The 15,670-nt window shown below is 39.1% G+C and overlaps 3 protein-coding genes across 3 annotated transcripts in view; 2 read left to right on the top strand and 1 right to left on the bottom strand.

Moving 5' to 3' along the window:
- LOC145449716 (uncharacterized) overlaps window positions 1-15,670 on the bottom strand; it is a 335,502-nt gene that overhangs the window by 4,240 nt on the left and 315,592 nt on the right. The window lies entirely within an intron of this gene.
- The window catches only part of LOC145449718 (CD166 antigen homolog), a 169,438-nt gene that overhangs the window by 73,928 nt on the left and 79,840 nt on the right, over window positions 1-15,670 (top strand). The gene's annotated exons all lie outside the window — the stretch shown is intronic.
- On the top strand, window positions 5,357-9,969 carry LOC145449726 (gastric triacylglycerol lipase-like). Its single transcript, XM_080328147.1, has 9 exons — window positions 5,357-6,448; window positions 6,716-6,824; window positions 6,883-6,995; window positions 7,056-7,141; window positions 7,911-8,008; window positions 8,140-8,288; window positions 8,454-8,603; window positions 9,200-9,349; window positions 9,409-9,969. The coding sequence occupies exons 1-9, from the start codon at window positions 6,158-6,160 to the stop codon at window positions 9,634-9,636; spliced, it is 1,374 nt and encodes a 457-aa protein (XP_080184273.1). The 5' UTR covers window positions 5,357-6,157; the 3' UTR covers window positions 9,637-9,969.

Here is a 15,670-nt window from a genome sequence, read left to right as displayed (position 1 = left end):
ATTCACAGTTCGCACCAACGCGATAACTGTTGAAATACTATCAAATAGGGCTTGTCAAAATCGAGTATCTGGGTGATTCGATCCTGAGTATTCGCACCACCTATGACGACGTCGTGACACTAAAATGACTTGGCGGCTCTGGTTCTAATATGTATCTTTATTGCGCCCGCAAGAAAAATGGTTTCAGTCACACGGCATCCAAGATCACTTCATAATCCTGAAGCGTAATCATTCCGTGGCACTTTGCTACTATTGCGAGCTTCTGTAACTAGACAGAAATGTCCTACCATAAATATTAGTACCCTTGCACAACATGTTTTTCTATTCGCAACTACGGCTCGCCGAGGTTTTGAGGCTCCAATCCTCTAACTGCGAAAGCGCAGTATTGAAACTAAAATGTTCGACGATAAAATAGTGTTCCTACTGTGAAGACGTCCAGACTATCGTCGCCGTGGAATCAAATTATCATATGTCCATTTTACATATTTTGAGAATATTAACTGTATGTGTAGTTTTCATTTTCTTTCATATGACGAGCTTCTTGGAGGTACAGAACTCCAACATGCAATTGAATAAGATATTGAAATTAACTCGAATATTTTCGGCTGACACTCGCCATGGTAATCAAATAGCAGAGAATTGGATGTTGCTGAACAATGTTCTTTCCAATTCTCCACTAGTTGCTGACGATTTCCCCTGACGAGTGTCAGCCGAAAATATTCGGGTTCATTACAATAGGAATATGCTATTCAATCTCGGCCTTATCTTGGTCACGATTAACGTTGAAACAATATGATAAACATAAACAAACTAGTACCCTACAGTTAACAGCGTGATAGAAAAATATTCCATTCGCTATACCGATATTCAATGTTTCCTCGCATTCGTATAAGAACTAGCGCTAGCAGATAGCGCGACAAAATTGCTAACTTCAGTGAAGGGTTATTCCAAGAACCAACTGCTGCACTCGACACTGACTGAGCTCGCCAACTAAATCGTCTCCGTACAAGCTGCACCCATTTAATGCCACTACTTTGAATACCGAGAAAAAATTTAAACCGCGCAATTACGTCTCCGCCAGTAAAGCCGTTAATTTAATTTAATTTTCCTCCTCGCCCGCAGGGAATGGAATTGATTTAGAGTGACGGATGGAAATTACATTGAATTTTAATGAGAAATTCGCCAGCGGGTAAACTAGAACCACTTCTAATTAACTGTAATTATATCGATTCGCAGCGCGCGAGACGCTGCTTTTACAAGGCGGCGGGCAATTGAGCGCGTGCGATTATACCTTTGCTGTAGCCTCGAATTTCATGCAAACCACATTTAGAAAACGCACACGTTAGAATTCTGCAAAAATATCTTGATTTCGATTCGAAATTATAGAAACAAATTAACAAATTTATCGTAAGTGATCAAAAAATCCCCTTGACACCTGAATACCAACAGCGTAGAGATAACAATCGTAACAAAAAATGGAAAATAACAATTGTAATTAATTGTATACACCGGTACTATATATATATGAAATTACAAGTAAGAAAATCGATTAATGAAACCATAGTGTCCTATATGGTGTTGGCATTGGGACGCAACAATGCTGTCTGGCGAAACGAGAGAGAGTAGTTCAAGAGAAAAAAAATAGACAGCATTGTGGCGTCCCAATGCCAATCTCCGTAACAATGAAAAATTTGAGGCTGATTGTGGGAGTTCCAGGGCCACGAGCGGAATAAAATTAATATTTTGGTAATCAGTGCAGAGTCAGCTTTCGATTGATACCCGTTTTACCAAATTTAATGCTCGACAAGCCGGTCAAAAATGACCGTCAAATTGCCTGTAGCCAAATGGAAATTGTGACGTGATACAATTTCACTGAGGCTTGAGATTTGCCAGTGTCGACACCATATAGGACACTATGATGAAACGGTGACTAGTGGTTCAAGAAATGTGCGTAGGGTTAATTTGAGGCACTGGAAAATATTCAGCTATTCGAAATCACATTAGAATTAGAATGATGCTTTTCCATGTTAGATTAGAAGTAGAACGACAGCAACAGTTTTCTTTCCCAAACTCCAATAACAGAATCTTCAAAACCTTGGAAATTGAATTCGATTTTGGATGAGAAAGGAATAAGGTACAACAAAAATCGAGTTCGATTCATATTAAATTAGAGGTCGTTCTTGTAAGCATGAGAATGGCAAATGTCTCTGTGTACACTGTACAGTGTGCAATAATCCTGGCTAGTTTCGCACGATGAAGTTTTCCTGTAATATGTTCAGGAAAACCGATAATTAGATTAGAATTAAAATCAGAGCACCAGAACATTTCACAAATTAGATTAAATTTGATTACCCGGATTCCGCTCTAATTATTCTAATTAGGTTTGGAATTTCATTATCTAGTTGCCATAGTCTCGCACCACGGCTATTCCGACCTCAGCAGCGCTCATTCAACCTAGTCTTGTGGCGACGAAGCATCTCAGATAAATCATACACAGACGTGAGGCAAACTTCGCTACACCAACACCAAAGGCTATCGCTGAAGTAGCACTGATTTCAGTTCGTAAATTCGGAACAGCTGCCTCGAATACAATAATACAATGTTCGACGGTGAATTCCAGGTGAGATCGCAAAGCGAAAAGCAAACACTATCTCCCCAAGTCAAGCAGATGATAAGCTCAGAAACGGCGACCATACAGAATCTCGCTTACGAACCAAACGAGATAACCAACGGTCTATAAATTTCCTCCGTAGAAATCTAAACTTTCAGCAGTCTGATGAAACGTAAACCCCACCAAGCTCGAGTCTGAACTGTACAGTACACGCACGCTAACGCACGAAGTAATTCCAATTGAATGATTAAGCTTTCTGATTCAACAAACTCGATTCTAATCTCATTACCGGAACGTTTAATTTATTTGAGTTCTTTTAAAACTATAGACGACGAACCGCAGGCCATGCGTCAGTTATAATTGAATTGGGAAATGCAAAAGGCATTTCGCTTTCGATCGATTTAAGCTTTATCTGACAATTAATTCCTGGCAAATGTCAGCAATTTTGGAAATGTTAGATGCTCTGAGCGGAATCGTGATGGAAATTGTTTTCGCTCCCGGCGTCACGTATACTACAACAGCGGTGACGTCTCCATCCCCGCGGACTTGGACTATATAATTCTAGTTGTGTAATTAGGCTAATTAGAGCGAGATGCCGGTAATCTAATTCTAATCTAATCTGTGAAGTGTTCCTATGCTCTAATTTTCATTCTTACCTGAAAACGCTGTAGAGCTGTATAGTTCGAAACGAGCTAAGCTTGGTGTACTGTTCTCTGTACAGTGTATAACTGTATAGTCACTGGCTATTCTCATGCTTACGAGAAAAAAAAACTGTCATTTGGTATGAACTGAAGCTGATTTATATTATATTTCTTTCCAGTTCGGAAATTAATTCAATTTCCAAGTTTTTGCGAACTCTAATCTAATTTGGACTAAACTGTGTAGCTATCATTCCAATTCTAATCTAATTTTGAAAATCTGTTCACAGAAAATTCGATTCCGCCAACGCGCGCTGGCGTGTGCAATAATTTTCCTGTGCTTGATGGTTTGACGCTTTTCATGACGGAATCAAAGTCATGAAACTATAATTCTAGTTGATAATAATATAACTATGAGTTGAAAAGAACATATATAAGTTGGATTTGAAGAAAATAGTATTTATAATAAATAATTAAAGAATTGGTCACCGTAAATACTATTTTATTCATAATTCAAATTTTTCGACGGCAATAACTCCGCTTCTACTGGTTGAAATAGAACCAAATTTGGTGAACATAGTTTCTATAGACAACCTAACACTTCCATGGGGTTAACAGAAAATTTTCAAATTTTTTGTTATTTATTTTTATACAATAAATAGAAACTTTCTTCTCCTGTAGCAAAGCGGTTACTGGCTGGATTTGAACCAAATTTTGTGTGTAGGTTAAAATTAGGTAACCTAACAATCTTATCAAGTAGCCAGTACGATTTGAGAAAAAAAAGTTATTTTTGAAGAGCACTACTGTACATTGTACAATGTACATACATTTGCCATTCTCGCCCTTACGAGAATGAACTTAATTTAATATGAAATGAAATTGATTTTCATTGCATCTCCTTCTAATGCGGACTTTAATTCAATTTCCAAGTATTCTAACTGTAACCTAATTTGGAAAAAGCTTCGCCGCTATCATTCTAATTCCAATCTAATTTGAAAAAGCTAGGAAGTTTCTAGTAGTGCAACCCTGACCGGGAGCTTATTGTTGATGTTGGAAGCTTGTAAAACAGTACCGCCAAGATCAATTATAATCAAGTAGATTATCTCTGAGTTTCAAGTTTAAATTGGCTGTAATTGTAGAAGGGCCGTGCGATCGAACGCACAACATATATAGCGTGATCAACTGATCATCGTATAGTAAAATTGGATTTGTTTAAAATCATTCAGAAAGCGACGTTGAACTCTAATTTCATGTCTAATACATAATTTCAATTGTTTCTTACTATCATTCCAAATGCTATGTCCAAATAGGTAATTTGAATTTGCTCATTACACCGAAATCCCAAAATCTAAGTCCAAACCCCACCGTAGTATCTTTCTTTTACTTATATACTCTGATTTTAAATGTGTAATTTGACATCATATACGAAATTCCATTTCAAATATATATCCCCACTCCAAATTAGATATATTTCTGTTTCTCGCGATTAGGTCTGAGCACAATGATTCGAACACTCGATCTGAATCTGGCTTTAATTCCAATGATTAAAGTCGAGTTGCAAATGATGATTTTTTTTTGAATATTGAAATGATACGCTCCTTGCCACTAAGAGAATTAAGATTTTAAAAATCTTTTCCGCTGTGGAAGGTCATAAGCCTGGAATGGTCGTATCGTGGCATACGAAACATGCACAGTACTACAAAGATTTATCAGGCGAAAATATTCAGCTTTATTTGAATACGAATATATTATTCAAATGTGTATCGAAGTTCTGTACCCCCAAGAGTCTCTTCGATTTGATATAAACTAACTCGATTTTTGTTGCATTTCTTCCTAAATCCGAAATTTAATTCAATTTCCAAGTTTTTGCGAATTTAATAATTATCATCTACCGTAATCGAATTTGGAGAAATCTGTGAAGCTCATTCCAATTCTAATAAATTCGGCAAAGACGAAAAGATTCTCAAATTGTCCAACTCAGCTCATAAGCGCGCCAGCCGTCGATCGTCGGGGTTGCTAGCGGTCAAAGAGATGAACGTCCACTTCACTCTCAGCAAGTGACCGGCGCTTAAAGCTAACAGCTACCAGCTGCGACAGTTTTTTTTTTGCGAGGGCCAAAGGTAGTTTATTATAAGCGGGGTGATCATTGCTGTGTTATATTTGAGTTGTGGCAAGAAGGATAATCGCTTCCGATTTTAGGCTAAACCGAAGTTTGAAAAGAATTCAAAAAGACGGATGGATATATTCAGTTCATATAGCATGTCTAAGGAGACAATTTGGAGGTACAGAAAGCAGTATACAATTGAATAGTATATTCATATTTAATAAACCCGAATATTATCGGATGACACTCGTCAGCAACTAGTTGTGAATGGAAAAGAACATTGTATGTCAACGATCGTGTCACCAAATATGACATCACCAACATAAAAACTAGGTGATACCATTGTTGATATACACAATATTCTTCTTAATTCTCCACTAGTCGCTGACCATTACCCCTGACGAGTGTCAGCCAGTTTATTTCAGTATGAATATACTATTCAATCATACATCATATGACGCGACGGCATGACTGTCGTCAAAGTCGCGTTGCATTAGGAACTTTTGGACTTCGCAACCTTCGGTAGACCAAGTCGAAAATTAGTCATCAATACAACATAACCGACTGATACTGTCAGCAGTTTATGGAATAAGCGTAAAGAACAACCCTTGTTGTTTCACCAAGCGACACAAAGCCAACATAGTACACCGCCTGCAAGCCGCCCGATTAAAAAAGGTTACGTTCGTTCATTCTCTCGAGCTTACATAAGCGCTACGCTAGCCGATATGTCAACCACATTTTCGATACAGGAAAAAGCCAAGCTTGCTATGTAGGTCAGATAGCGTATTGCGTAGCCTATTCGAGATGACTTGTGTTGGATGCTTAAAGTTCCTACCGTTCATTTGCGGCATTGCCATTGGATATACAGTCGACAAAGGCGGACCGTTTGGATACGAGCAATCACGGTCTATCGACGAGCTGGAAAAAGACTTGACTAACTTTCTAAAACAATCTAACATATCATTGCCGTGGAATCCTGAATTAGCGGCTATATGGAGTAATACGTCGCAAATTTTGAAAAACAATATAGTTCCTAATGGAATACACGCAACTGATACTGGCGGTCCTCGAGAACCAGACTGCAAAAGAAATGCGGTAATATAATTTTCTTTGATAAATAGCAAATTGTCGAAGGACAGGAGGGAGATTCGAATGAGATTATTCCTGCGATGCTAGGCTACTTGTCTCATATTACAAAAACTAATATATTTAAGTCTGCCAAGAAGAGTGCCATGACTTATGTTAATAATAACTTGTCATTTGCAGATATTTAATAGCCTACCATACGTTATGGTGTATTTACGCTGATTTAATTTTCGCTGATTTAATCTTAACTCGAGCAACATGTCACAATTTTCACAGACAACATTAGCTACAATCAGAGGCTTCATAACCGAAGAGCATTATGTGACGACAGCTGATGGTTTCATCCTATTTATATTGAGAATAAAATCCCGGAAAGCAAAACCAAGTTAGTACATTACTTCCATGAGATTTGTAATGCGTCTGACATCATGACTGAATTTTAGGGGTCGGTTTGCCTGTTTTTCTTTTGCACGGCCTACTGAGTTCATGCGATTGTTATCTCAACAACTTGAGGAATGAGAGCATTGCGTATATACTTGCAGATCATGGTTTTGATGTAAGTCTTTTTGCCACTTATGAACTTGAATAATGATCATAACACCTGTCTATTATGCAGGTTTGGTTGGGTAACATAAGAGGAAACAGATACACAACAAAGCATGTACGACTCCAACCGACGGATCATGAATTCTGGCAATGGAGGTATGTGGCAGTAGCTGGGCATATGCCAATTTCAGTTACTCTCAAAAGGCATGATTCAGTTGTAATATCCATGATCCATACTGATTCCGCTACCATAAGTCCACAGAACAAGGCATTTTCTGGAAATTTATGGAACCTGTGCCGAGGTCAACCACGATGGGGGGGGGGGATTCTTCAGCAATGATAAAATCAAGAGAAATTTGTGAAGCTGTGGTTAAAAGTGTTGTTGTTCAGTGTAAAACCAGAAGAAAAGAGATATTTTTTAACAACCCAATTGTGCACTGTAGCGGACTTTTTCATTTAAAATGCCATGCGAGGATTTTTAATTTTTCAGAACGAGGCGGATAATGCAAATATCCTTAGTTGATAGCTGATGTACAAACTCAAAAGCACCTACATTTAGAAAAAATTCTTTGATGCTACTCTTATCAAAAATCCACTTTACTTGAAAAGTAGAATTACTGGTATTTGAAATTCAAAAAATAAACTCCGTAAGTAAGATGTGCAATGCATAAGTGAGTCCCCTATATAATAATAACGTTACATTTGAATGTTAACGAATTCCATGCCACAGCAAAAGTGAATAGTTTTGTTGTTTTGCTCAAAGTCCATCACTCGTAGTATATTTAATAACAGCTCTGTGTAGTTTCCAGATAGAAATCACATGAATCATATATGACAAACAAGTGTACTTGCAGCAGGCCTGCATAGATAGTTGAACACCAAAACAGCCATAAAACACAATTTCAAGATATCATCATCTTTACAGTTTTGACGAAATGGGAAAATATGATGTGCCGGTCATGATCGACTATGTTTTATCGAGGACTGGTCACCAAAAGTTGGACTACATTGGGCACTCGGAAGGTTAGATAAACAATGAAACTGCCATAAAAAAGAAACAGAACTACCAGTACCACAATGTACTTGTCTTGTGGAATACAGAACATAGGCCTATTAACTTCTCACGGCCGCTCATCAAAATCTGCAATTTTCAGGAACTACAAATCTTATAACATCTGTCATAATATACGGAAGCTCATTAGCGGAAAAAATCAACAAGTTTGTCGCACTAGCTCCTGCGATTTATGTCGGTCATGCCAAAGGTCTCATGAGACAACTTGGAGCATATGCAAAACAGATCCAGGTACCATAACAATGTTTACATCAAATCAGATACCTGTTAATCTGAATATATGCATGTTGCAATTTCTGTCTGGCTTCTTTGTCTATGCATATGATTGCACTTTGTATTTTTCTTGGAGTCATTACAGTAACAAAGGACATTTGAGATGATGAACACCTATTACAGAAATTTTGGGACCACTTTCAAGATGGCGATATTTTCAGCCATGAAGGGTGGATTTCAAAATTTGCAGAGAACGAGTGTTACAAGATCCCGAATACATGTTCCGTCGTTTTGCACAGTTTGGTGGGAACGGGACTTGCACATTTTAATTTGGTAAGATGAGATTTTTTCTTGTCACAAATTTCCGCTGTAATACGGGTACTAGATTTTCTGACGGCTCACCGTTTTGTATTTACTGAAGACAAATTGATAATAACAGACGACCTCGTGGCAATTGACCTGAACCTCGGCTATTACTAGGACCAATGTTGGTCGTTGGACAACTAGAAAATTCTTAGCTTTTCCAAATTAGATTCGAATTTTAATTAATAGGTATAGAATATTTTTCCAAATCAGATCAGGATTTCTAAATTCGCAAAAGAAATACATGAAAAAAATATGTTCAGGTCTTACCAAATATGAGCTCATTCTCATAAGCATGAGAATGGCAAATGTCTGCACAACAAGCTTGGCTCGTTTCGAACAATAAAGTTCTCCTGTTACGTTTTCAGGAAAACATTAAATTTGATTATAAGCGAAAGGAGAACATAGAAACTTTTCAAAGTAGATTACTACTATTTCGCACTGAATAGACAACTAGAATTTATCAGTTGTCCATGTCCGACTAGGAGAATTAGCCCACTACTAGTTGCAACAATAAAGTCGTAAAATACTAACTGTAGACTTTGTTCACCATCACTATATTACAGACCAGGATTCCGGTATATCTTTCTCATGCGCCCGCTGGTACTTCAACACAAAACATGGTACATTGGTCACAACAGTGTGATAGTAAAGAGTACAAACTGCGATACTATGACTATGGAAGCGATTGGGAGAATTACAAGCATTACAAAAAAGTAAATTGCGATCGGTAGTGTCAATTTGATGCAAATGACTCATTTTATTGATCATTCAGATCCATCCAGACGAGTATGATCTGTCACTGTTCACTGTTCCGACCTATGCATTCTTTGGCAAGCTGGATTGGTTGGTGTCCCCGCCAGATGCAGAACAGCTGATAAAAGATCTTCCAAACTTGAAATCTGCATCTTTCTATTCCGATTACAACCACCTGGACTTTGTGTGGGGTTACAATATTGCCGATACTCTGTACAGGGATGTTCTACAAATTTTAGAGTCCTAGTCAGATACTCGTGTTTTTAAATGTGGTTTGATGTCGAGAGATTTTATATTTTAACCTCATCTTCATACTCATATTACTCAGCATAGGTACATCATCTCTACACCGCCACTCCGAGATATCCATATTTTCATTAAATAATATTTAACCGTTTATTGAGTTCATACGAGTCCGTGTACTAATCATCAGTTCCTGAACTGTCAGAACTATTTATGATGCTGTGAATATCATACTCGCATGAATGCAGCAGGCCTAAACTGTGTAACGATTGATATACAAAGTACTGTTTATGTGAATGGAGTATGGTTCCTAACGATTAAAATTTGAACAGTTTAATGCTTTACTTGGATTCATAATGTATGCACCAGAATGTATGCATCTATGCATTGTGACTTTACTTTTATAGTGTTTTGAACATCTATTTCTTTGAAGAGGGCTGGAAACAATTTGGGTAAGGAAAAATGTCTTGATAGAACCCAAAAATGTATGGGTGGAATCAACGGTGGTAGAGACATTCGTAAAATTAGGTATCGCAAACATATTTTATAATGCCCAATGGCAATGGGAAGGATAGTATATGTCTACATGAAAAGTGATCCCATAATCGCAAAACACATGAGATTTCCATATCATATCACTCAGATGTGGAATGTTCAGTGGCTGTTTTGGGGAATAAATTGCGCATGACAGTAGGATTTTTGGCATAGAATAACTAGGTACCGTCATTAAAACATCGTCTGGCATATCATCAATATTATACTGTGTCACTGATCTAGGCAAGACCAGCTGTCCAAAAACTTCTACATTTTCCATCACATAGAACCAACCGAGCCGCAAATTATGTTTCGTCCCTAAAATGAAGATAACAGATCAAAGACTAGACCCATAAGAATATTTCTTGTCTTGATCCAAAATCTAACCTGAAGCAGTGGTACAACTTTTAAACCTTTACGAAGACATATTCGCAGCGTGTTGTGTGACTGGTGTTGTCGACAATAACACAGCAAAGATATTGTACGATGAATTAATCACAAGGAACATATACATTATACAAACATATCATATGGTTTCCAAGCCTGCCCATCAGAATACAACCTTTGAGTTGCTAAAAAGTCTCAGGTACTCACCGTATAGTCTAATGACAGCGTTACCATTATTATAGATCTGCTAAATATCTCGGCATATCACTGGATTCGCAGACATGTGCTGGGCTGGAATTAGCCACCCACAGCACAGGCCACTGCCAGTCACTGACCCACGGATGGAGTAAAATTATCCGCCTATGCAGCCTGTTCTACCGAGTTAGAACCCTCCTCCAATATGCTTTCTGATAGTTCTTTTCTTGTGTTAAAATCGGAACTACAATTACGGCAGCCAATGGTGGGGGAGGGGGCGAAAATATGTCACTGCACTAACGGATCAAAGCCTCTCTCAACGCAGACCTGAAGTGACCTGACCATAACATTTCAAGCCATAAAAGTTCTAAAGTGTCATGTTGGCCACACGCGCTATGATCATCCCTGATGGACAATATCACCAAACCCAATCATGTTTACGCGTTGTATAATGTCGTATTTGTGAGTATGTACTTAGACGTCCGGCTAATAGGATTAAACCATCACCCTTTACCCCCTCCAAAAAAATGACGAATTAGATTATATTGAATGAGAGCCCTGGATATGGTGGTCGATCTTGAACCCACATATAATATTGACTATGCCTTGCCTACCGTCACACAATAGCAATTTACGCTGTAAATGGTCACACGCAACAACATTTTCATCGCTTATGTCCTTTTGATGTTACCTTCTGTTACTTGATACTTCTCATACAGTGTTTATGCCTATTATGTACAGTACATGTTCTAGGCAAGGGGATCTAGGCTACTGGTGGGTGTAAAAAATGATGATGCTGTCTGATTGAGAGTCGTAGCCTACAACTCCAAGTGTGTTCTAGTGACTTGGAATAATTTTGTAATTCAGACACCCACCTTCACCTCTAGAATATGTAAATAAAAGGCATGTACACAAGATAACACAAAGGAAAAACGATGAGCATGAAGTGACATGTGTCGTCGACAGGTGAAGTCGATATGACATGGTCCGGCTATATCGTGCGCTGAACATATGTGGGAGTACTGGATACATGGTCTTATTCAGCACTCGGTTTATTAGCAATTTTTATCAGTTCAATGCACCACAAAAATTGCGATACAATGAAAAGATAGGAAGGTGTCGAAACGACTGGGAGTAGTCTTTGGAATCAGACACCCACATTCGCCTAGGGGGCTAGGCGATGTAAAGAGGAGGCATGCGCACTGAATGAAAGTAAAGAAAATGTTTGAGAAAAGCAAGCGACAAAAAATGGGGTGGCATGTCACGGAAGGCGAGATCGATAGGTCAGGTCATGTTTCAGTAATCTTGGGGGCTGACCAGTATTCATTTAATAGAAATTGCTTGAATTGCGACTTGAATGTGAACAAGACATGCTCGTCAACTGTCGGATAGCCGGCGGGATATTGTTCCACACGTCAGGTCCGGCATATTTGATGGAGCGATGATGTTTTCGGTCCATCATATGATATTTGGACGACGTGGACGCACGTGTGTCGTACTTGTGCGCTTTTGATTCCGACGTAAAGAAGTCATTTAAATATTCGGGGCAATGACCGCAGTGGAACTGATGTATTAACTTGGCGATTTCTAGTACCCCTTGAACTGTTATTAAATGTTACTCGTACCCCCATCCAGGATAGGAACAGCACTGTGTCAGTCCGCCTCAAACGATGGTCTTAGGCCCGCGTATAGGTTTTCAACACAACTTCTGTGGATTTCAGGGACAGGAGACATTGCAGCGACTAAAAATATCAATATCCAACGCTTCGCCCAACGCTCTGTGTATTGTATATCGAAATGTGTATCGCCGTCGATATCTTTAACAATTTACTTAACTCGGTCACGGTAAACCGAAACATATAGGTCTTGATGTGTGCTTGGGTAGAATTACCAGCCGGCGCCGAAATGCTGGTGTGTGATACTCCCGCAACAGCAGGTTTCACACCTCTGGAGTTTAGCACCCCAATGGCCTCGAGCCACCATTCTCTCATAATTGTGAAAAAGGCTTGACTCATTTCTGTAATTTGTGTTTTAGTTTTTATTGTTTGCCTACTATCATTTTGCTGGGAGGGGGGGGGGGTTGGTACCCAAATTGAAAGCAACAAAATTCCCCAGACACGAGATAGCGTGAAGAAAATTTTCGAGTTGACGAAATCCCACCAATTATATTCTACTTTGATGCTGGTTCTTGGACCTTTAAGCTGAAACCGTCAAGAGAGAGAGAGATTATTGTTCCTTCAACCGGAACTTTACCAACAAACAAATTGAGCAGGTACAATCTCAGCGAAAAACGGTATTACACGAAATCAGAACCTAACTCGGAATTATATCGCGATCATAAATCCTCCGTGCTTCCGTGCATACCTTCCGAGGTTCCAACGTGCATACATATTTTGGATTAAAATGTTTTACTTGATTTATACCGCGGTATAATTCTAGCTTGTTTTGGTTTCGTGTGTCACAGTTGTATATTCGCACTCGTATATCAGGGGTGGTGTGCGGGTGGAAATACAAACCCTTTTCGCTAAAAGTGTACCAGAAAGCAAAAACAATTACACGGCTATATTACTGTGTAGCTAACTAGACTAGTGCTGGCGATGCGACCCTTGAGATCTTCATGTCAAGCCGAAATCCAGGAGAATTATATTTCAGCATACTATACAGCAGCGGTCGGGAACCAATGGCTCGCGAGCCATATATGGCTCTTTGCCAGATATTTAGTTTTTTACGGAATTGATCAATATTGCAGGAAGTGGTTCGTAAATTTTCATCACGATCAGAATAATTATTATTATCTTGACCGTATGCACATTTCTTTGAGAGGTAAAGACAATGCGGTCTTCAGGCTTAGGGGCTCTGACCCCCTTTCAAAATCCCCAAATTCAAGTTATTGTCGCGCCGGCGACCAATATGAACCGCGAATTCGATGTACCCGACTTGGATTGCACGATACGCAGATTGTCGATTGATCAACGAGAATATTAGACATTACGATGCCTATATGACAACGCAATTATCAAATAAATACGCACTGTCTTCCTGATCTACGGCGCGAGATGAACTGCCGTGGGAGTTACATTCACAATTACAAACTCGCATTACAAACAACGCCATAGCTATCCAGATCCACGTTCTTGATTGGTAAGTCGCTTTGTAATACCTGCGATAAAATGCAAGCGCGTAGCGCGACGTTATTTCCCGCCGAATACTTGAGAATACTGAGAATTGAAAAATCGGTCAGTATTTAGATTTTCAGAATCAGTGCGACAGCTACATATTACATTGAATTAATATTAGTTAATATAAATTCTAAGCTATTTACGATGAATTGCGGTATCAATGACGAGACTTGGTCCGTCTGTGCCTAACCTCTCGTTTCGGGCTATATTTTTGAATGATAAATATGCAAATCGCCTAATTTTGGGAGGATAAAATGTTTAAAATTCAGTCATTCATGAACATCGATAGAAAATAACAATAGTAATTGAAGGTTCCACAATTTTCGTTCACACATCCTTCCTGATGTATCACATCTTGCATTGGGTATATACTGCTGTAATGACCATGTTTGCCTCCACTTACGCATGTGATCAGGAGTTCTCGCATTTAAAATGAGCATCACGACGAAGCTACGTTCTCGTAACTCAAGTTTCGATTGCTCAAATACGGTTACCAGCATGATTAGTACAAGTTTTTACAGAGAAAATGAGGCTCACACGACGAATGCCATGTAGTGATATTGTACAAGTGCTGCCGTGACGTCAAGAAGTTTCAATTGTGACGTAGCAGTTGATTGACATGTATGGCTCTTTGAGGGTTAAAATGGAAAAAATTGGGCCAATATGGCTCTTCGGACGAAAAAGGTTCCCGGCCCCTGCATACAGTATACACTCGTGTTAAATAAAGTCACAGTAATGTCACAAAAACAACACTGTGGATGACTTGATGTAACCTAGCTCATTAGTTCACGAATTCAACATCAAATGAAAAATCCAATTCATATTTAATCTTCGAAGCCCACAAACTATTTTGCAACACCAGATCAAAGTCACATTTAGGCTACATCCGGCATATGGTTAACTCAGGTAAGTGTGCGTTTAGATATGGGATCACTATCTGGCTCGTTTTCAGCAGGGCTTCGGAGCAGCCGTAAATTTGCATTGCTCCAGCTCCGGCTCCGGAGCTTTCTTCTATCATACATCAGCTCCGGCTCCAGCTCCGGAGCAGCATTATTACCACTGCTCCGGCTCCAGCTCCGGCTCCGGCTCTGAAAACTATCGAAGGTTTCTGTCTGTATCAGGGGTGAGCAACCCGCGGCCTGCGAGCCATATGTGGACCGCGAGAAGGCTTTGAGTAGCCCGCGAGCTATAATTTCACATTATATTATCGAAATTCTGTTATATTATCGAATTTGAATTGCTCAGATTGTGAACTCGCTAGGCCAACCAAAAATATGATTAGTCTGGCTGCGGCACTTGGGATGTTGATGACTGGAATAAAATATGAGTTTCGACGCATTGGCAGATACAGGGTCCAGTCACATTTTTAGTAAATCGTCGTATATTACAATAAACTAAAAAAGCACTTTACTCCGTGCCACAGCATTAAAATTCTGATGCGGCGTTTTAACACTGGCACTGAACTCATTACCATTAGGCCATACAGCTCAATTCAATCTTTAAATGTGCGATTATTATTCAACTGTAACTGTAGTAAGGGCAAAATGGGCGGATATAACGACGTGATCAATAGAAATTCGATTTGTACCAAATGGCCAATGGTTTGACGTTCGATATTGGTGCACTCGTTACCAGTCGATCAAGTTTATCGGAATAATATTTTCCCGTTGAAATGAATCGAATAATCGAAATAAACACTGTGCCATGCACATTGCGCCATGCCCATAACGAATTGAACTATGC

The sequence above is a fragment of the Botryllus schlosseri genome, chromosome 11, assembly GCF_051294905.1.
Source record: "Botryllus schlosseri isolate E-star chromosome 11, Bs_hap1, whole genome shotgun sequence".
Classification (NCBI taxonomy): Eukaryota; Metazoa; Chordata; class Ascidiacea; order Stolidobranchia; family Styelidae; genus Botryllus; species Botryllus schlosseri.
The sequence above is the reverse complement of the archived record's forward strand: the minus strand, read 5'-3'. Positions and strand labels throughout refer to the sequence as shown.